The following is an 18,937-nucleotide window of genomic DNA, read 5'->3' as shown; positions in this document are numbered from 1 at the left end:
ACAGAGACTACAGTTCGGTGCTGCTTCTAATCAGCCCACAGAGGTAAATGAATAGCTAGATATTTACGTGCATCTACCATGCACTTGCTCCATGAAAATACGTCCGTATGTCAACTCATCCTTCAGATATTTCATTGTTTTTTTTATTTATTTTCAGTGTAAACTTGGAGTAAAATTACTTGTGTTTTAGCTGCATACATAGCTGCATAACCCAGACTGCTGCTGAATTGCAGTTTGCTTTAGATAGCCTCAGGGCTATAAAAATGACTGGATGGAATTTTAGAAACATAAAACTTGTGCTCTTTCATGCCCATTTATAACTAGGTGCAAACTAATGCAAGTTTTCTGGAGTAAACTAATGGAATTATTGTATTTCCAATTCCTTCCAGTAGGACTAAGTAGGCACCACTAATTAACAGTAAGCAAAGTATGTGAAATATACAAAGCATTATTGGAAAGCACATATATTAAAACTGCTGTGCTGTTTGATGATTTGCATCAACTGAACCATTAGGCACAATCAGCAGTTCATCAACTCTGTGGAGAACCTCATGTTCTACATTGGAGATGTGGATTTTTGTAACTCTTGTGTTCAGCACAGAGGTGAATACCATTTATGAGTTTAATATTATAAAGCTGTAAGTGCAGGGAGCAACAGGGGTGGATACATATGGAACATAACTGAAACTGTTCTCAGAGAAAGTTGTTTATTGTTCTGTTGTAGCTTTCCTGTTGTTATAATTTGTAGAAGTTGTACTATTCTGGAAGATATTACAATATGTAATTTTATTAAAAGCGACTGCATAATCTAATGTTTTTTCTAAGTTTTACCAGATTGCACCAGCCAACATAACTTTTCATTGTTTTTAAGGGCTGTAGCCGTATGTTAGTTTCAGTGGATCTGAATCTCACCAATGCAGAATTCATCCAGTTTTATTTCATGTATGGATGTCTGATAACTCCTAACAATCGCAACCAGGGAGTGCTGCTGGAGTATTCTGTGAATGGCGGAATTACCTGGAGCCTCTTGATGGAAATTTTCTATGACCAATTCAGCAAGCCTGGGTTTGTAAATGCTTTCTCCTGCATATATAATATCAGACACTAGGTCAGATGGTCTTGAATGTTTTGTAACAATTTATTTCTTTTATTACTGCTTTGGTTTGGATGTCAGATCTTCAGGAGACAGAGTCTGTCCAGCGCTGCAGAAATTTCTGAATGGCTTTAAAGCATGTGCTTGAGCATCAGCATTAGTTCAGCTGCAAAGCCATAAGTGTAGGAAGATAGCTACTGCAATGATCCTGTTCTGCAAGTTACTTTCATTTACAATCGTGCTCCTTACTGACTGGTTCTTTGAACCTGTTAGAAAATGGTATATAGAGGAGAAACTGAATTTCTACAGATACCCATTAAGATGTCTACACTGCACTCAAACACTCTTTTCAGACATTTGTGAGTTTCAAAGCATGTACAGATATAGGTGAACCCTTTCCTCATTTATTAGTTTAAAAGACTCATAGAAACAGGGCTGGGAAGGACATATGGCTTGACGTTTAATTTGAATACACAAACAAATCATTAGCATTTTAATTGGACAAGTGATTTAAGTGTGCCATTGACTACAATTGTAATGGAAATAAGAAAATTTCACTGAATAGCTTCAGGCTGAAAATAGTAATTATTATTCAGCGCTTCCCTTCTTAACACTTCCTTGGGATCTTATGTTCATAGACCATTGCATTTTGTTCCTTAAAGCAAATTTGAACAACTCATGCCATAGACTGGCTGCTGACCCTCTTCACCTTACTGTGAGCCTCTGTGCAAGGGATGACATTGGGATTTATGAGGGTTCTTTATTTTGGCAGTCTCTCATGGGAGAAGATAGGCTAGATTACCTAACCTTCTCCATTTTCCCAGTTTCCACATGCTGTAAGAGACAACAGGAGTGGATCCAGTCAAAGTACCCAGTACAGAGCACTGACTCCTTCCCCTGTGAGTTTCCTACAACTAATTACCACGCTGTATTTCAGTTTTGTGAACATCCTCCTTCCCTACGATGCCAAAGCTATTGGGACACGCTTCCGCTGGTGGCAGCCTAAACATGATGGTCTGGACCAGAACGACTGGGCTATCGACAACGTGTTGATCTCTGGCTCAGCTGACCAGAGAACTGTGATGCTGGACACCTTCAGCAGCGCTCCTCTGCCACAACACGAGCGCTCCCCTGCCGATGCAGGGCCCACTGGGAGGATCGCCTTCGATATGTTTATGGAAGACAAAACCACAGGTAAAAGTTTTACGTGGATCTGAATTAAAGAGCAAGCAGTCAGTACAGAGATTTCTAGTTCTTGCTGAATCTTCTATCGCTATGAGCATCTTTGCTTCTTTTTTTTTTTTTTAGCTTTGTTGTTCCTGTTGTTCACAAAAATGCAAAACAAAAATATGTAATGTAACTTTTCCTTTTTCTAATGAGTGAATTTACTTAGATGATGAATTTGTTTTCAAATAGAGAAAAAAAAAAAGGATGGAAAGAAATCAGGTTATTCTAGGTAGCTTTCTTAACCTATTTGTTTCCTATTTGCTAACTGGCTTAAATATCCTTTAGGAGGGGTTAAGGTACGTTTTACAGATACATTTCATGGAAGTACATCAGAAGGCTTAGCAACTAACAATGCTGGGTGCTCTTTGTGCAGGCATGTAGTCAACAAGCATTAGAAAGTTCTTCTGTAACATGCTGTGGAACAGAAGTTCATGTTTTCAGTAAATCTCAGACCCGTACATCATGAGCATTAAAAAATAATGCCATGATGCCTATGTAAGAGAGTTGTAAGAGCAATGAAAGTAATAAATGTATACAATTGGGAAAGACATTGACATTCTCAGAAGTACTAAATAATTTGCATGAAAAATATCATATCATTAGTGTTTGACTCTACTTCCTGATTGGTTTCTTAACCCATATTGTCACTTACTGATGTTCTCATTTATTTTCAAGTGAATGAACACTGGTTATTCCATGATGATTGCTCAATTGAGAGGTTTTGTGATTCTCCTGATGGTGTTATGATCTGTGGGAGCCACGATGGCAGAGAGGTTTATGCAGTCACCCATGACCTGACTCCAACAGAAGGCTGGATTATGCAGTTCAAGGTAAAATCACAGTCTTCTACATAAATATTCTTAAAATCATTTTCCTCCAAATCTAAGTAGATTTTTCAAGAACTGAGATGATGTTTATACCTATTCATGAGCCATTCCCTGCAGGGGAAAGTGTTAATTAGCTGTCTTCATTTGTCTCACCTGCTACTTGTTGGTCAGCTTTAATACTGCAAATCTTTCTCAGTGGTGGCACATTGTTCTCTTCCAGCACAGTTGTATGGACATCATGTAATAAGGCTATTAAACATGTATAAGGTGCCTGTTTTGTTTTAGCTGCTTGGTGAAGTGAAAACAGCTCAAAAATGGCCACACCTCTCCTATGTGGGCATGCGTTCACATCAAAACTGCAACTAAACCACCCTTCATACATCCCATTACATACAGAGAAGAAGTAATCCAGCAATACATGAAAGTTGTAAGATCCTTTTGCACATCTCTCTTAAAAAGAAGGTCTACTGGACATAACTGACCTGGGTGGCCTCCTCTGAAATACTCAAATCTTTATTTTATGGGAGAGGAGAATATCAGTTATGAAGTACGGGGCTATGAGGCAGAAGTGACAACTGGATATCCATAAAGATGAACTAGCTAGAAAAGAAAAACACAAAAACTCTGAATTTGATGACTGTTCTCAATCTTGAGAATATTGGGATGAGATCTGCAGTGACAGTAGCATACAAGAACTGTTACTGCCATAATTTCAAGCAAAATTCTGCAACCTTTTTTCAGGTTCAAATATTTTATAAACTCACTACCACAGTTAATTCTAATTTACTTATGCTCTCTTCTTTATTAGGTTTCTGTTGGATGTAAAACCTCAGAAAAACTTGCACAAAATCAGGTCCATGTGCAATACTCCACTGACTTTGGTGTTAGCTGGAGTTATTTGGTACCTCAGTGTTTACCTGCTGATCCAAAATGTTCTGGGAGTGTTTCACAGCCATCTGTCTTCTTTCCCACAAAAGGGTGGAAAAGAGTAACTTACTCATTGCCTGAAAACCTTGTGGGCAAGTAAGTACGAATTAGCTACTCATTTTATCTGAGATTCTTAGATTTTCACCTCCTGAAAAACACAACAGGGGACACAGGTACCTATTCATTTTCTTCCGAGGAAAGTGCAGAGTAGAAACTCTTACTGTCTAGTTTTATTTCCTGTCAAGATTGATCATGACTCTTGTTCTGAACAAGTGGAACAGTCATCCTTGCTTTTCTGAAGCCTAATTTCAGTGTAGCATGTTCTGCTCTGTTCAAACAGCTGCATTCAATTAGAGAGTAAATTTACGGCCCTACTGAGTGGAAACATTCCCTTATTGTCTGCAGTAGTCCACACATATGCAAACTATTTGGGTTGATTTTTCCTGCAAAAATGAAAATCTCTTGTATCTTTGAGCAATCTGCAAAGAAAGTATAACCAAAAATGAAATTCAGGGAGCCGGAATAGACTTTTCTTGCTTCCATGGTGTCCAGATATCATAGTATACTTGTGAAGGAGAAAACATGGGTATGTCATTTCAACAGGGTCTGCCAGATATTACTTTATGAAGCTTGGAGAATAGTACAGTCATAAGTATATTGCAATTCAACTACCTGTGTTTGTTTGAGCAAAGTTCTTTCACAAATGTCTGTTCTTCTTTCTTTCTGTATATACAGTCCTGTGAGGTTTCGGTTCTACCAGAAATACTCAGATATGCAGTGGGCCATTGATAATTTCTATCTGGGCCCTGGTTGTCTGGAAAATTGCAGAGGACATGGAGACTGCCTGAAAGAGCAATGCATCTGTGATCCTGGATATTCGGGTCCAAACTGCTATCTGACCCAAACACTGAAGGTAATTTTACTGCACATTTTAAAGAGTGAATTTAGATATGTGTTTGACTGAGAGGAGGTTGATCACACTGGAAATTGAACTTTGGTTCCTATCAGTCTGAAGATACTCAAGTCCATTTCCACCTCTTTTATCATTTTTTTAATGAAACTCTTACTGCGGTATTCAAGAACTGTTTTGTTTGTTTTCACATAACACTGCTTAATAAAGCTCATTCATTGTTAATCCTTGGATGGTCATTAGATAAAAATCACAATTGCACATGATTATAATTGATCAAGGCCTATAGAAGGATTGCCTTTATTAAGAAAGAGCTTACTGAAGCAAAAAATACAAGAGTCTTGACGTTTCACTGCAGTACAACTTTTGCTGGGGAGAAAATGTAGAATAGCAATATCTGCACATATACTGGCTACATACTGGAATAGTGCTATTTAGGTTTAAATGATCACACTTATGAAGTAGACCTGTTCCTTTGCACATGCAAATTCCGGTGTGTTGGATTGGCTCCCCAATATGTTAAAATCTAGCCCTAAAATATTTGCACGTTTAGTCAATTCAGTTCGCTTCTGCTCATTCACTCGAGAAAAAAAAACAAAACTTTACAATCTTCATGAGCCTTTCAAATATGTTTTGAATTTCAGTTCCAGCTCTGTTCATCAGAAAGGCTTGAGATCATAACTACTTTTCCTTTATGTTAAATACCTTTGTTACAGACTTTCCTAAAAGAACGCTTTGACAATGAAGAAATTAAGCCAGATTTATGGATGTCCTTGGAAGGAGGAAATACTTGTACGGAGTGTGGGATTCTAGCAGAAGACACAACTCTGTATTTTGGAGGTCAAACTGTGAGGCAGGCTGTCACTCAAGATCTGGACCTGAGGGGTGCAAAGTATGTCATATTATGTATGGGGAACTCTCTTAAACTCTCTTAAACACTCACAAAGCAGCAGGCAATACCATTTGTAGCTCAGGGAATTCTTAAGCAGCTACAAGCTGCTCTTGGCCGATGAGTACTCAGCATGTACCACTGCAGGAGATTAGTCCTTCCCATAAGGAGGACTTTGTGTTTGTCCTTGTTGAATTCCATGAGGTTCCAGTGGGAATTTTAAAACAGTGTTTTTTGAAACCCTTTTTCTACTTCTACATTGGTGTTACATGCATAAAAGTCTTTGTATTTCAAACATTTTCAGCATATCTGTTAACAGAAAGCAAATTTCTAGATTTGTGAAGTTTGTTACTAGATGTATGTCTGTACGTTTACTCTTAGATTTCTACAGTACTGGGGAAGAATTGGGAGTGAAAACAACATGACAACATGCCACAGACCAACTTGCAGAAAGGAGGGAGTGCTGCTAGACTATTCCATTGATGGAGGCAAGTATATCTAAACTTTTCATCTAAACTACTGCGCTGTTCAGTATTCAAACACCATAAATATCTGAGAAGTCATCAGAAAGATGCAAATCAGTAAGACTGTTTTTCATTGAAAAGCTATTTGTCTCCATCTAAAATTTCCATTTATTGCCTGGGAGAAGTTTTCCATAATCCTCCTGCTTGATTTTATTAATTGGTGGCTTCCAGCCAATTGATTGTTTTATACAATTACAAGATTATTCTTGTAATGAATAACAGTCACCAGCTACCCTTAGAAGTTAAGATTTGTTTATTAGAAGACCATAGCTGTTATTCCTGATTTCCTATTATCACCCTTCAATCTTTTAGAAGATTCTATCTCACATTTGTTTTTATTACTAAATCTGCATCTTTTCATTCTAGGAATAACTTGGACTTTGCTTCATGAGATGGATTACCAAAAATACATCTCAGTCAGGCATGACTACATCCTTCTCCCCGAACATGCTCTGACCAACACAACCCGCTTGCGGTGGTGGCAGCCGTTCACCATCAGCAATGGGATTGTGGTTTCAGGCCCTGATCGGGCGCAGTGGGCTCTGGATAACATTCTGATTGGTGGAGCAGAGATCAACCCCAGTCAGCTGGTGGATACGTTTGATGATGGTAAGAAAGGCTGTGACAGCTATTCCGTTGTCTGCTGTGATTTTATTTGAGAAAAGCCCTGTGAACTTGCAAACATACTTTTCCTCCTTTTTGAGCTATGCAAATTTTTCACATTGTAGACAACTACTGTTTATATCCTGATGTGTAAATGCATATATGCACGTGAATTCAGGTGTGTTTGTGTATATGTATAGATATACCTGTAAGAAAGGCTTTTTTTTTCAATCCACCTCAATTCATGTAAATTTTTGAACAGAGAAATTTTATTTGATCATATTTTTTGAAATGCTATTATTTTAAAATTTAAATTAGCTGTTGGGAGCTGATGTTTTTATTGTGTCTCCTAGTAGCTTACTTACTGCATGTCACAACAGTGAGCAGAGATTTAGTGTTTATATCTAGTGATTCTGTGGATTCATTACTAAGCCTTGATATTTACCAAGGCAACACAGTAATTTCATTTAACTCATGTTAACAGAAGGCACCTCTCATGAAGAAAACTGGAGTTTTTACCCTAATGCAGTCAGGACTGCAGGGTTCTGTGGAAATCCTTCCTTCCATCTCTACTGGCCAAATAAGAAAAAGGACAAAACACACAACATCCTGTCCTCCAGGGAGCTCATTATACAACCAGGATACATGATGCAGTTTAAAGTAAGAAATGTTCTCTCTCTACAGTGGAAAGTATGCAATGAAAAAACATCTAATTTCTCTCCAGAAATTCTCCTTCTTCAGCTATGAAGCACAATTGGATGAATAAAGTATGACTTTAATTATTAGAATTTAAGAGAAATGTTGAAGTGTAGGTAATGAGTACCTGAAAAGTTGCATGAATGCTATGTGACAGATAATTCTGATTGCCTGTATCCTTTGGGGGTTACTGAGAGGGACTGGCAGTCTAATCCCTTTCTCCCCACATTACTGGATCATCAGATACAGTAAGAGTTATTTTCTAAGGTGAGAATATAAGACATGCAGAATACACCATTTCCTCCAGCTGGTGAATAAATAAAAAAGACAACACAGAATTGGACTGGAAACAAGCTGGCTTACTAAAAATGCAGAAGTGCTCAGTGTAGAAGAACATCTCTGCTTATTTGTATAATGGACAGTGTTCTAAATAATCAGAGTAACATTTCTGGATATTTTACTTTGTTAAGGTAGAATTCTGAATACAGACAGTGGCAATAAGAAAATACTAATGTAGTTGTTGCCTGGAAATGTTCTAGGTCCTTCCCCAGTCGCCATCTCTTAAATGAGCTGAGAAGTAACATGAATGCCAAGTCATAAAAATAGTTATCTATTTTCTTGTTATGTTTTTTTCTAGCTATTTTTTTTTACAAGACAGCTCCAGGATTTCCTATTTTCAATCAATATTTTCTCAACTCTGTTGCTTATTTTGTATTGACTAATATACTCCATGAAAGCATTGCTATGACCACTTACACACAGCACGCTGTGTTTAAAGAAATTATATAAAAGTGGAGTCTGACATGCTAGATCCTACTGCATGCCAAGACCCCTCTGAGCTGCTGCTTATTTTAGCCAGCATATCATCTTTTTCCTCTATTTTGAGGGCAAAAATTAAGATAACCCATCAGCATTGAATTTTTCACATTGCCAAGTAAAGTGAATTTAGTCTTTAGACTCTCTCCTCCTTTCTCTTCCCCAGACACAGTAAGGATTTTATTTCTAGACTAAGAATGCAGCTCTAATGCATGGATGCCATTTGGTTTTGAAATACTTAAAATTTAGCTTTGTGTTACCTCTTCAGCACTACATAAAGGATGCTGTAATCTTTCTATTCTAACGTGACACAGATATGGTTACTTCTTTATACATGCAGGATAATTCTGTCCCTAAATTGGACTGACTTGATTTCTCATCCCCATTTTAATCATTATGATTTAAAAATTTCATGAATAATTAATACGAAGTTAGATATTTCACTTTCTCAAATGCTGGAGCATGCCCACCTCTCTGTGTGTCCGAAACAATGTTTGTTTAGATAGCTAATTTGAAATTTGGGATATCAGTGTTAGGGTTCTGTTTGAAAATAACAATGCAATACAATTGAGCAGTACCTGAAGTACTGTGTCTTTTGTTATCCATCCGCTTTTGATGGATTTTTTCCAAGGTCTAAGTTTGCAATCTCTTTTATGCAACCTGTAAAAAATAAAAAATAGAGCAACACTTCCTCATATATCACATTAAATGTCTACCTGACTTGTTACAGCTGCCAATTTTATTTGTGCTATAGATCGTGGTTGGCTGTGAGGCATCATCTTGTGGGGACCTCCACTCTGTGATGCTGGAGTATACTAAGGATGCAAGGTAAATGAGAGCAGGATATACAGACTTAAAAAATACTGTGCTATTAAAAACTTCGAGGGCTTTCATTTATTAAAGCATTTGCCTTGATGTTCATCTTGTAACAGGATCTGAACAAATTCTGTTTGCAAGCACTGGGATTTCTGTACGTAACTCCCATAAATTCTCCTTATAATTTATCCCAGATGTTGACAGAGCTTGCAGTTACAGTCATGCACATGTTACTGTTAAAAATGTGTTCACAGAAAACCACATTTATAGGATACTGTTGTTTTAATCTTGTACAGGAGTGTACATTTAGGACCAAACTGTAATCAGGTAGAGGTTATTTAATTCTGATTTGGTCTTTAACTGACAAACAATAACATTATTTCTGTAATAACACTGTGCTGTAGCATAATTGTGCATTATAATTTGTAAAATTGATGGGATATTCTGTACTTAAATGCTTGTAAGTAAATACAGAGCATGGAAAGTCTTCCATGGGTGCACCAGGCTTTCATCCTTTCAGCTCTTGTCTTTCTGTAGCTACAAAGTGTACAAAAACTATTGCTGACAATCCTTTAGATTTATTTAGTAAGATTGGTGGCATCGTGACCTTTAGAGATTCCCTGTTTCCCTTTCATTATTCTGTCCGTAGTTCTAAAAACATAATTTTTCTGTTTCTTGTAGGACAGATTCATGGCAGCTCGTACAGACACACTGTCTTCCTTCCTCGTCTAATAGCATTGGCTGCTCCCCATTTCAATTCCACGAAGCTACCATCTATAACTCTGTCAACAGCTCCATGTGGAAAAGAATAACTATCCAGCTGCCTGATCATGTCTCTTCCAGGTAGGCTACCAAAAGGTCAGCTCACTGTTGGCCTATAAAATGTCAGCTGTCTTGCTGGCACTGTTAGCTTTGGAACAACTGGTGAATTTAAAATGCTTCTTTATTACTGGATTTAGGTCTGATGTAGAACTAATGTTTTTAAGAAAGCTTATTTAAATAGAAGTGACTACTGCCAATAATATGGTTGCGACCCATTCAGACTGGCTCTTTCTGGTTATTAAAGTCACAACCCTCTCATGCAATTTTTTTTTTTTAATTTCATCTTCTACTGGCAAATTTGAAGTTCTCTTACAAATGTGTTTAACTTTTAGATATCATAATATCGTATTTGGGTTTTGATATTTGCAGTGCAACTCAGTTCAGGTGGATTCAGAAAGGAGAAGAACTAGAGAAACAAAGCTGGGCGATCGACCACGTGTACATTGGGGAAGCATGCCCTAAGCTCTGCAGTGGTCGAGGATATTGCACAACTGGAGCTATTTGCATTTGTGATGAAGGATATCAAGGTTTCTTTTCTTCATTTTCTTTCTTATACAACTGCTGCAGTCTAATATAGCCCAAAGTTGAACAAAAGGATAGAGTGATATATCCTGTCTTAATTCATCACGGAAGTGCTTGAGTAACAGACTTTAAATTCATAATTTGACAGGGCTGCAGGTAACAGCTCTTCCCTTCATTTATTCTTCCTGGATTGAATCAGTAGTCCCTGCTGTCTGGCACTGTACTTAAAGCCCATTCAATCTTCATTGAAGCCAGGAGGTGGCTACCTGCTTACCCAGATATGGCTTGCAAACTTCTACTCCTTCCAAGGGTGCAGTCACTCCCAGGGGAAGTGTACATGGGGTCCAGAAGTTGATGGCACCTGTAGGAGATTTAGCTCTGCACACAATCACAAAAGGGTGTTCTGTTCTAATGCCTCAATCCAGATAAGCACATGTCTAATGGTACCTGTGTCCTCATTACATCGTAACTGCTTTATGGGAGTGGAGCCAAAGTGTTTAGAACCTTCCAGGGCAGTCTCATAACTTTATGAGGTCAGATTCCTTCCCAATTTTAAAGACATTTCCCCTCAAGCATCAATTTGAGGTTTCGTATGTTGGCACCAAAGAAAAATGGGGGAAGCTCTATTGCAATCCTTGAAGTTGTACTGCTGTAAAAAATAACAGATTGGCAGCTTCAGTTTCATAAAAATGAATGCTGTGCAGCAATGTGCACACTATTAATGGATCTGCTGAAACATATTCAGCCTGTAGTCACCCTGTGTATTGAGCCACTAACTTGAATGTAATTACAATGGATTGTAACTGAATTTTCTCAATTATTTTCATTTCTTTGTGTTTTATAACTTCGCTGTTTCGTTTTTAGGTGATGACTGCTCTGTTTTTAGCCATGATCTACCCAGTTATATTAAAGATAATTTTGAATCTGAAAGAGTCACTGAAATAAACTGGGAAACCATTCAGGGGGGAGTGATAGGGAATGGATGTGGACAGCTGGCACCCTATGCCCATGGAGATTCACTCTATTTTAATGGATGTCAAGTACGACAAGCTGTGACTAAGCCTCTGGATCTCACCCGAGCAAGGTAATACTTTGAGCATAGAATGTTCCTTCAGCAGCTCATGAGAAAGGAAGTTCTTTCTATGCAAGTGGAGCCATGTGAGGCAGTACTGAAGAGGATAAACTAATTTGGCTTTACCATGCATCAGATGTGGTTGGCAGATAAACAAAATGCTTTGTGACTTTGATTTGGGAGATAGAATGAGGAGGAAGCGATGTCAAATGAAAAGGTCAGCTGTTTTCATCATGTCCAACAGAGAGCTGCCTTGTAAGCCAGAACTGACGATGAAGCCATTGGCAGAGATTGGACACCAGACTGCCTGGACCAGTGCCTGATCTGATAAAACAAATGCCACGTTTGCATGTGCCTCCAATGGCAGTCATGAGTGAAGATGCTATCAGTAATTACAGACTCATTTTCCTGTTTCAGTTGTCAAATAAAATTATATTCACCTGGAAATGAAAATGAGTATCTTTTTCTTCTGTTAAATCTCTTTAGCCACAGAAAAACAAATGTAACCAGCCTGTGCTGACCCTTAACAGAGTGACAGCTTTCTGGACTTGTTTTGTCTTTAACTGTCTAAAGAATTATTAGAAGCAGAGTGAATCAGCAAATGGGCCAGACATAAATCAGACTCTTTGTTTCTTATTTGAATGCCTAGGTAGAACATTTGAAATCCTTTCAGTACTTTGTTCAACTTTTATTTGCCCCTTTTTAGCTTTTCAAACATTCACTTGCATGTTCTATTTGTATATCTCATTTGAGTGCAGGTACATTGTAAAATTGGATCTATTGCCTTCAAATATATGGAAATATGCTGTACACAGCAAACTATTACTTTGAAAGAGGAGCTGTGTTTTAGATGTGAGAACAACTTATTTTACATGTTAAAAGTAATGATTCTTGAGAATCCTGAAATTTTTAATAACTGCAATATACCTGGAAGTACAATTGTTCTTCTCTGGATACTTTTTTGCATATTGACAATACCTTTTCTCTCTGTGTTTTACAGCAAAATCATGTTCGTTTTGCAAATTGGAAGCATTTCACAAACAGACAGCTGCAATACTAATCTAAGTGATCCTAACACTGTAGACAAGGCAGTGCTTCTCCAATACAGTGTAAATAATGGAATTACATGGCAAGTAATTGCACAGCATCAGCCAAAGGACTTTATACAAGCCCAAAGAGTGTCTTATAATGTTCCCCTGTGAGTACCCAGTCACATTTCATTACGTCTAAATGCACAAGATACATTTATGGTAGGAAAGACTCTATTTTTGCATCACTGCAAGAAAAATCAGGTTGATGAGAGGGTAAGCAAAGAAGGAAGTTTAAGGGGAAGGCTGATTAAGAAAGAACAGGAGAGTGGTTATTAAATGCTTGGGAAAAAGCATGATATGTGTTTAAAGGATAAGAGGAAAGTATACTTAATTCTTCCTTTTGGGCGTGCAATTTTTCACCATTGAATATTTTGTGCTGTATTTTTTAGGGGTATATTTTATATTTTAGGGGTGTACAAATAATGCTTTGTCTTTGCTGTCAGCTCCTCTCAGGGGGAGACAGAGAAGTGTAGGCCTTTGTAGTCTGGAGCTCTCACAGGCTCTTGTGTTTGTGACAACAGGGAGGCACGAATGAAAGGAGTCTTATTGCGCTGGTGGCAGCCCCGTCACAACGGAACAGGTCATGATCAGTGGGCTTTGGACCACGTAGAAGTCATCCTGTGAGTATCAGCTTCACCTCATCCCATCCCATCTCAGAAATACCTCCAGCATGGCACAAGTGTTAAGCTCAGTAAGAATCACTTTGGCCCAGGGAGGCCTTTGAGAATCAGTCTTTGCTAATGCTTTGCCCTGACTGCAACCAGCAGCAGCTAAGATGGCAATGAAATATGTGGCACAGCAGGGGTAGGTGTTGTGCCTCATGGAAAAACACAGGAGGGAAAGCGGGGCTTTATCACCACCAAGTGTTTGTGTGTTCCTGTAGTGTAGCAATGACTGTGAGATATATTGTGCTGCAGCATAAAAAAAAGGATATTTCTGTTCACTACTGTGCTGCCATGTAAGGCTGATTTATATCCTTTCAAAGATACAAGAGTCTGCTGTATTGCTCTTTGCACAGAATAATGTTGTTGTGCCTCTGAAAAATTTGCATTAGCAACTAATGCCTTATTCATTTCCTTTTTTAGTAAGAAGGATACTGTTCAGAAACAGGGTTCACTATATCAGGTTCCTATGGTCCGAGCTATATTCATCCCCTTGTCAAGATTTTACCAAGTAAAGTGTCTTCACCCTCCTGGTTCTCCCACTATTAAGATGGGTTTCGCTCGCAGCTAACCCATTTTCCTGTGTTCCGCCACGAAGAGATGACCTGCTTTTTCTCTAACAATTTAGTTCCAGTAGAAGTGAAATGCTAGTGGCTTCACGGGCGGGAACTCATCGCTGACAGTGGTTGGCAGAAAGAGGTGTGCCTGCTCCATAGATAGGTTCAAACGTTCCTTTTATTGAATAATTTACAAACCAACTATGAGACATCAGACTTGAATAACATCCAGAATGTGTAATTATAAGGTTTTTGTCTTTAAATCTGAATTAGCGGAGAAACTGCAAGTAACTTTTTGTAATAGTAGAAAAGTAGATTATCTGATTGCTAGTTAGCCCTGTACTTCTTTCCACCAAGCAGCACCAGCTTGCATGGCACTCATATCAACTCCAAGCCAAACTGGTCCCAACACTGAGTAACTGTACACGCTCTGCTGCTTTTACACCCTGCTGGGCTCTGCTTCCATAACATTAAGCTTAAAGCTTGAAGGAACAAAGGGATGGATGTGATTCCTGCCTTAGTTAATCAGTGGCTGTAGGATGCTGCACAGTTAAAGACAGGAAAAATCATAAACCTGCAGGAGGTTCACAATGTTCAAGAAACCATAGATAAGAGAACTGCTGGTTATGAAATATTTCAATTTCTTTCTGACTTGCAATTAAAATAAAATAAAAAGGGAATAATCACGTGGGGAAAAATAGAGACTAATATTACCCATTAACCTGGAAAGCATAAGTAGGAATGTGATAGATTTATAATAAGGAATTCTTAGGCTGAATTCTGAAGAACTTCTTTGACGATGAAATTGCCAGGTTATAAACAAAACAGACAAATTGAGTTGTGACAAATCAATCATAAGATTTGTTTTATGATAGAATGGAAAAACAATAGAAATGCTATAGCAAGCAATCACACCTTGCCTAGGAAAGGAACCAGGTGGACAGGTAGTGCCTCCTCCCTTTTTTTTCTTCTGTCTGTTAGCACTAGCTCTAGCTGATCTTGTACACACCAGGGCTATCAGCTATGTTAAGACATGTCCTGAATCACAATGATAGGACTTAGCTTTAATTCTTAATATTGCTTCACTTTCCAATGACCAGTGTGGGCCTTAATCTCTGGATTTTCAATGGTTGTAAGAAATAGAAAAAAGTAGGCAAGGAAGAAGAATCGTCTTAGAAAAACTCATCAGAGGCAGCTTGAGCTTCCAAGCAGCAGATGCTTTGCCACTGCCAGTCTCTCTGCCTCTCCCCATTGGTAGTATAAGGGCCTGAAGGTACCTAAAATACAAAGTAAGATGCTGTGAGTAGAACCAACACGTCAGCGGTTTTCTGTTTTCTGGACACATTAGTCTTCCTTGCCTGCTCTCTTGGGCTTTTCCCCGTTCAACTTGAACTGGAAAAGAATTTAAAAACAAAACAAACAACAAAAAAAAAGAAAAATCCCAACAACAACAGAGGTTTAGAAAGGAAGGTGCTGGAAATGTCACCCCAGGCACAGAAACTCCACCAGCCCTGGGGCAAGCAGGCTGACTCACTGAGTCAGCTCTCCATCTAGAGAGGAGACAGTGGGTGCTCCTCTTCACCCACAGCAGAGATGCATGGCCTGGACTAAAATCATTTAGCAGGGTGATGTTGTAATGTAATTTTCCATTGATTTTATAGGGAGTCAGTAAGTTTCTGCCTGGCTTATTTTTCTTAAAACTGAGATACTTTAAGAAACTTCTGTAGTTCTCAAACTGGAAGTTACCTCTGCTGGCACTCTGACCTTGGCTCAGAAGGGCAGGAACACCCCTGGCTCTGGGAGGTGTTGATGCTCTGTTTCTTACACAGCCCGCTCTCTGTCCTCTCATAACCTTGCCACACCTCCACCCACCTGAGGGACTCCAGCTAATGTACACGTACATACACCCCTCTGGCCACCATCCAGATTATCCTCTTTGGCCCCATGTGAGGTCTGCTCACAGATGTTGTGGGTTTCATGCTTGTTTGTGCTCTACAAACCCACGTCACCACAGCAGACACCTGTATGGCGTTATGACAAGAAGCTGACCTGTAACAGGAGGTGTGGTTTTGGCCACAGAGAAATTCCTTGTTTTCCATGCAACTCATCTTGTCAGCCCAGAGAGTAGTGGAAGAATCACAAACATTTTCCCATACTCCCTGTACCTCTTCGGCTTGGCTGCCTGCAGACCCAGCAGTGTGCAGAGCTCTGCCAGCTTTCCCTCAGCCCAAAGGCAAGTTAGCTGTGCTTACCTTGGGCAGACTATGGGCTGGAGTAGGAAGGCAAGTAAGGAAAGCACCTGCTGCAGGTAAAGCAGGTCAGTAGTGTTGTAGTACTGCCCATGATTTTAATGATTTTATTCCCCAGTTGATGTGAGGAGTATATCTGCTCCTCCTTACAGTCCTCCCCAGAGACTGTCCACCCAGGGACAACTACGTGATACCTGTTTACATACCTCAACTCTTCTTAGCTATCCAGAAATTTGAAATTAATTCTGTCATGAGCCCAGCTCCACGCCGTAGCACAGATGCAGCCCACAGGTGATACATAGCCAGTGTCACAGCAGTGTTCAGTCTAATTGATTTCTGAATCAAGGGATATCCTCCTCTTACCGGCAAACACATTTTCAGGAAGCAATCTGTTTGCTTCCTTTTTTTGCTGGGGAGAAAAATAGCCTGCAGATGATTTGTCCATGCAAAACAGATAGCAATGATAAGATATGGATGAGTGCTTTTGTACGTTCCTTAGAATCACCCCACTTTTTAACTAATTGTTTGAATCGCTCATTAATAAGCAGTATTTTTAATGCTGTACTGCAGCTACAAATAGTGCTCATACTGAGCACCTCTTTCCAACACAGTACCTGCTTTGAATATGGGGTACATTGAATCGATCTTGCCAACTAACCATTGGCCAACTTATTTTAATTATGGTTGGTATGAATCATGTGATGGAAGAAGATATTAGTTAGCAAGAGGTCCCTTCAAAGCTAGTGCTGATAATTCCTTTTTAGTGCCACATTTTTTCTCTGCAGCTGTAAAGAAAGCTTTGGGCACAACCCTCACGTGACTCCATGACTGTGGCTCTTCTTAGGATAAAAAAAATGGATTTTACTCCAGACTTAAGAGTGGTTTTTTTTTGTGTCCCTGCATTTCTGCCCTAAGAACAGCCCATTTCCAACTCTGCATTTCATCTGCACATTGTTCCTCTCTTGAAGGAGAGCTCACAGCCTGTCTGCTGCACAGATACCACACCCTTCTTTGCATGTGCACTTGAACTGCCATTTCTTTGTATATAGGGAAGGCCTTTATTGACTTCTTCAAATCTGAATTCTGATAAAAGATATTGAGAATAAAAGGGCAATGATAAACTGAATACTAATGGTCTGGTGTTGCTTTCTTTGTACCCCAAAACTCATGATGTAATCCATGGGAATTGGAGCTGTGCAATGAATGCAAGTAATATTACCCACCTACTTTATTATGGTTAATTGTTGGGAAACAGAATGAATTCCTCCATGGCCATCACTCCATGCTCTTCATTGTCAAGATATTCTCACACTTTTGGCACAAATGATTTAGTGAGGAACTCGGTTGTATTTGGTGCAAAGGATGCTTATCCTTATTTTGCAACATTAAAATACAAATTATATATCCCAGCTCTAGCAAAGAGTGTTTATGTGGAAAAGCATTTTCATCTGCTTTATTTTTTAATAAAAAGCAATTATTTGAAAAATGCATCTAAATTAAAGTACAAACACAGTTATAACAGAGAACAGAAATACTAAAACAATAGGTAATTATCTGAATATTCACAACATTTATGCCAAATTTAATCTGATGCAGTCTGTGCTTTTATGACATTTTTATTATGTTTCTAAAAAGTGCATGCTGAATTTTATAGAAAATAAAAATATAAGCATTGATTTGAAATATCAGGAAATAATTTGTTCAATTTTTATTTTCAAAAGAGATGAAAAATCCTATATTGCCTCTAAACCTCATCAGGGTTTTATGACTAATCACAGTGCTGCATGCATTGAAAGGCATTTTCTAACTTGTGTTGTATTTCATTGTTTGCTGTCATTGGTTTTACACTAGAATAAGGTAAGTACTTTCCCTGAATCAATATGAAATATATCTTGCTGCTACAGCTACAGTACTTTCACAAAGTTTTATGGGTGAAGGGTCTATGGAAAATCCTCTGTGTTCTCTGAGATGTGCCACACAGCTCTCTATGGCCCTGATCCTGCAGCTCTGCCCCAGGGAGTATCAGGGATAGCTAACGTTACCCAAAGGTGTTCAGCATCTCACCACTGGACAACGGCAACTTTACGGCAGCATGGAGCTGCAGCACAAGAAACTGTACAAATGGAGGGCACCCATCCTATTGCATGGGCAGTCTCTCAGCTCCAAGGGGGAATTCCCACTTTTTTCTGTAATTAATGACTATAGAGCAGAAGCCTTGGCCAGGTATCATACGTCAGTGAATCTGTGTGGTGCCATAGGCATGCATGTCTCTTGGACACACATTAAGATTGTGCCAGGTAGTTCTTGTTACTTGTAGCTGTGCTGCTGCGTGCTGCCGCAGTTAGACACTAGTAGTCAACACCATGACTGAGCTGCGGGTTCAAGTCTTGATCTCACTAGAGCCAATGATCCCATTGCTTTTCTCTTGACTCTCCTAATGAATAATTTGTAATTCTGCCACAAAATTCAACAGAAGCGTAGCCCTGAGACCATGCCTTTGCTATTTTCCTTTCAGATTTGGCTTTGTTATCCAAATATTTTTGCTTCTGTTTGGTTCCTACTGTGCCCTGTCAGCCAAAAACAAAAACATGAAAAAATAAGTGACGTTAAATAAATTAATTTTTTAACTGTATT

At 38.8% G+C, this 18,937-nt stretch overlaps 1 protein-coding gene across 3 annotated transcripts in view; it reads left to right on the top strand.

Annotated features, from left to right (window-relative positions):
• Positions 1–18,937, top strand: part of RELN (reelin) — a 272,506-nt gene that overhangs the window by 249,917 nt on the left and 3,652 nt on the right. For 2 of the 3 annotated variants that reach the window (XM_031595823.2, XM_090135689.1), the window contains 15 exons: positions 872–1,065; positions 2,031–2,287; positions 2,996–3,150; positions 3,956–4,170; positions 4,810–4,987; positions 5,701–5,876; positions 6,255–6,361; positions 6,764–7,006; positions 7,485–7,660; positions 9,267–9,340; positions 10,010–10,171; positions 10,520–10,677; positions 11,537–11,756; positions 12,745–12,942; positions 13,357–13,455. In XM_031595823.2, coding sequence (XP_031451683.2) covers positions 872–1,065; positions 2,031–2,287; positions 2,996–3,150; positions 3,956–4,170; positions 4,810–4,987; positions 5,701–5,876; positions 6,255–6,361; positions 6,764–7,006; positions 7,485–7,660; positions 9,267–9,340; positions 10,010–10,171; positions 10,520–10,677; positions 11,537–11,756; positions 12,745–12,942; positions 13,357–13,455 — 2,612 coding nt within the window. Of the gene's footprint in view, positions 1–871; positions 1,066–2,030; positions 2,288–2,995; positions 3,151–3,955; positions 4,171–4,809; positions 4,988–5,700; positions 5,877–6,254; positions 6,362–6,763; positions 7,007–7,484; positions 7,661–9,266; positions 9,341–10,009; positions 10,172–10,519; positions 10,678–11,536; positions 11,757–12,744; positions 12,943–13,356; positions 13,456–18,024; positions 18,854–18,937 lie in introns of those variants that run through there. The other variant, XM_031595892.2, reaches the window with a different exon arrangement.

Source organism: Phasianus colchicus, chromosome 1 (assembly GCF_987193195.1).
Source record: "Phasianus colchicus chromosome 1, bPhaCol1.hap1.1, whole genome shotgun sequence".
In the NCBI taxonomy this organism is placed as follows: Eukaryota; Metazoa; Chordata; class Aves; order Galliformes; family Phasianidae; genus Phasianus; species Phasianus colchicus.
This window is presented reverse-complemented; position numbering and strand designations above follow the sequence as displayed.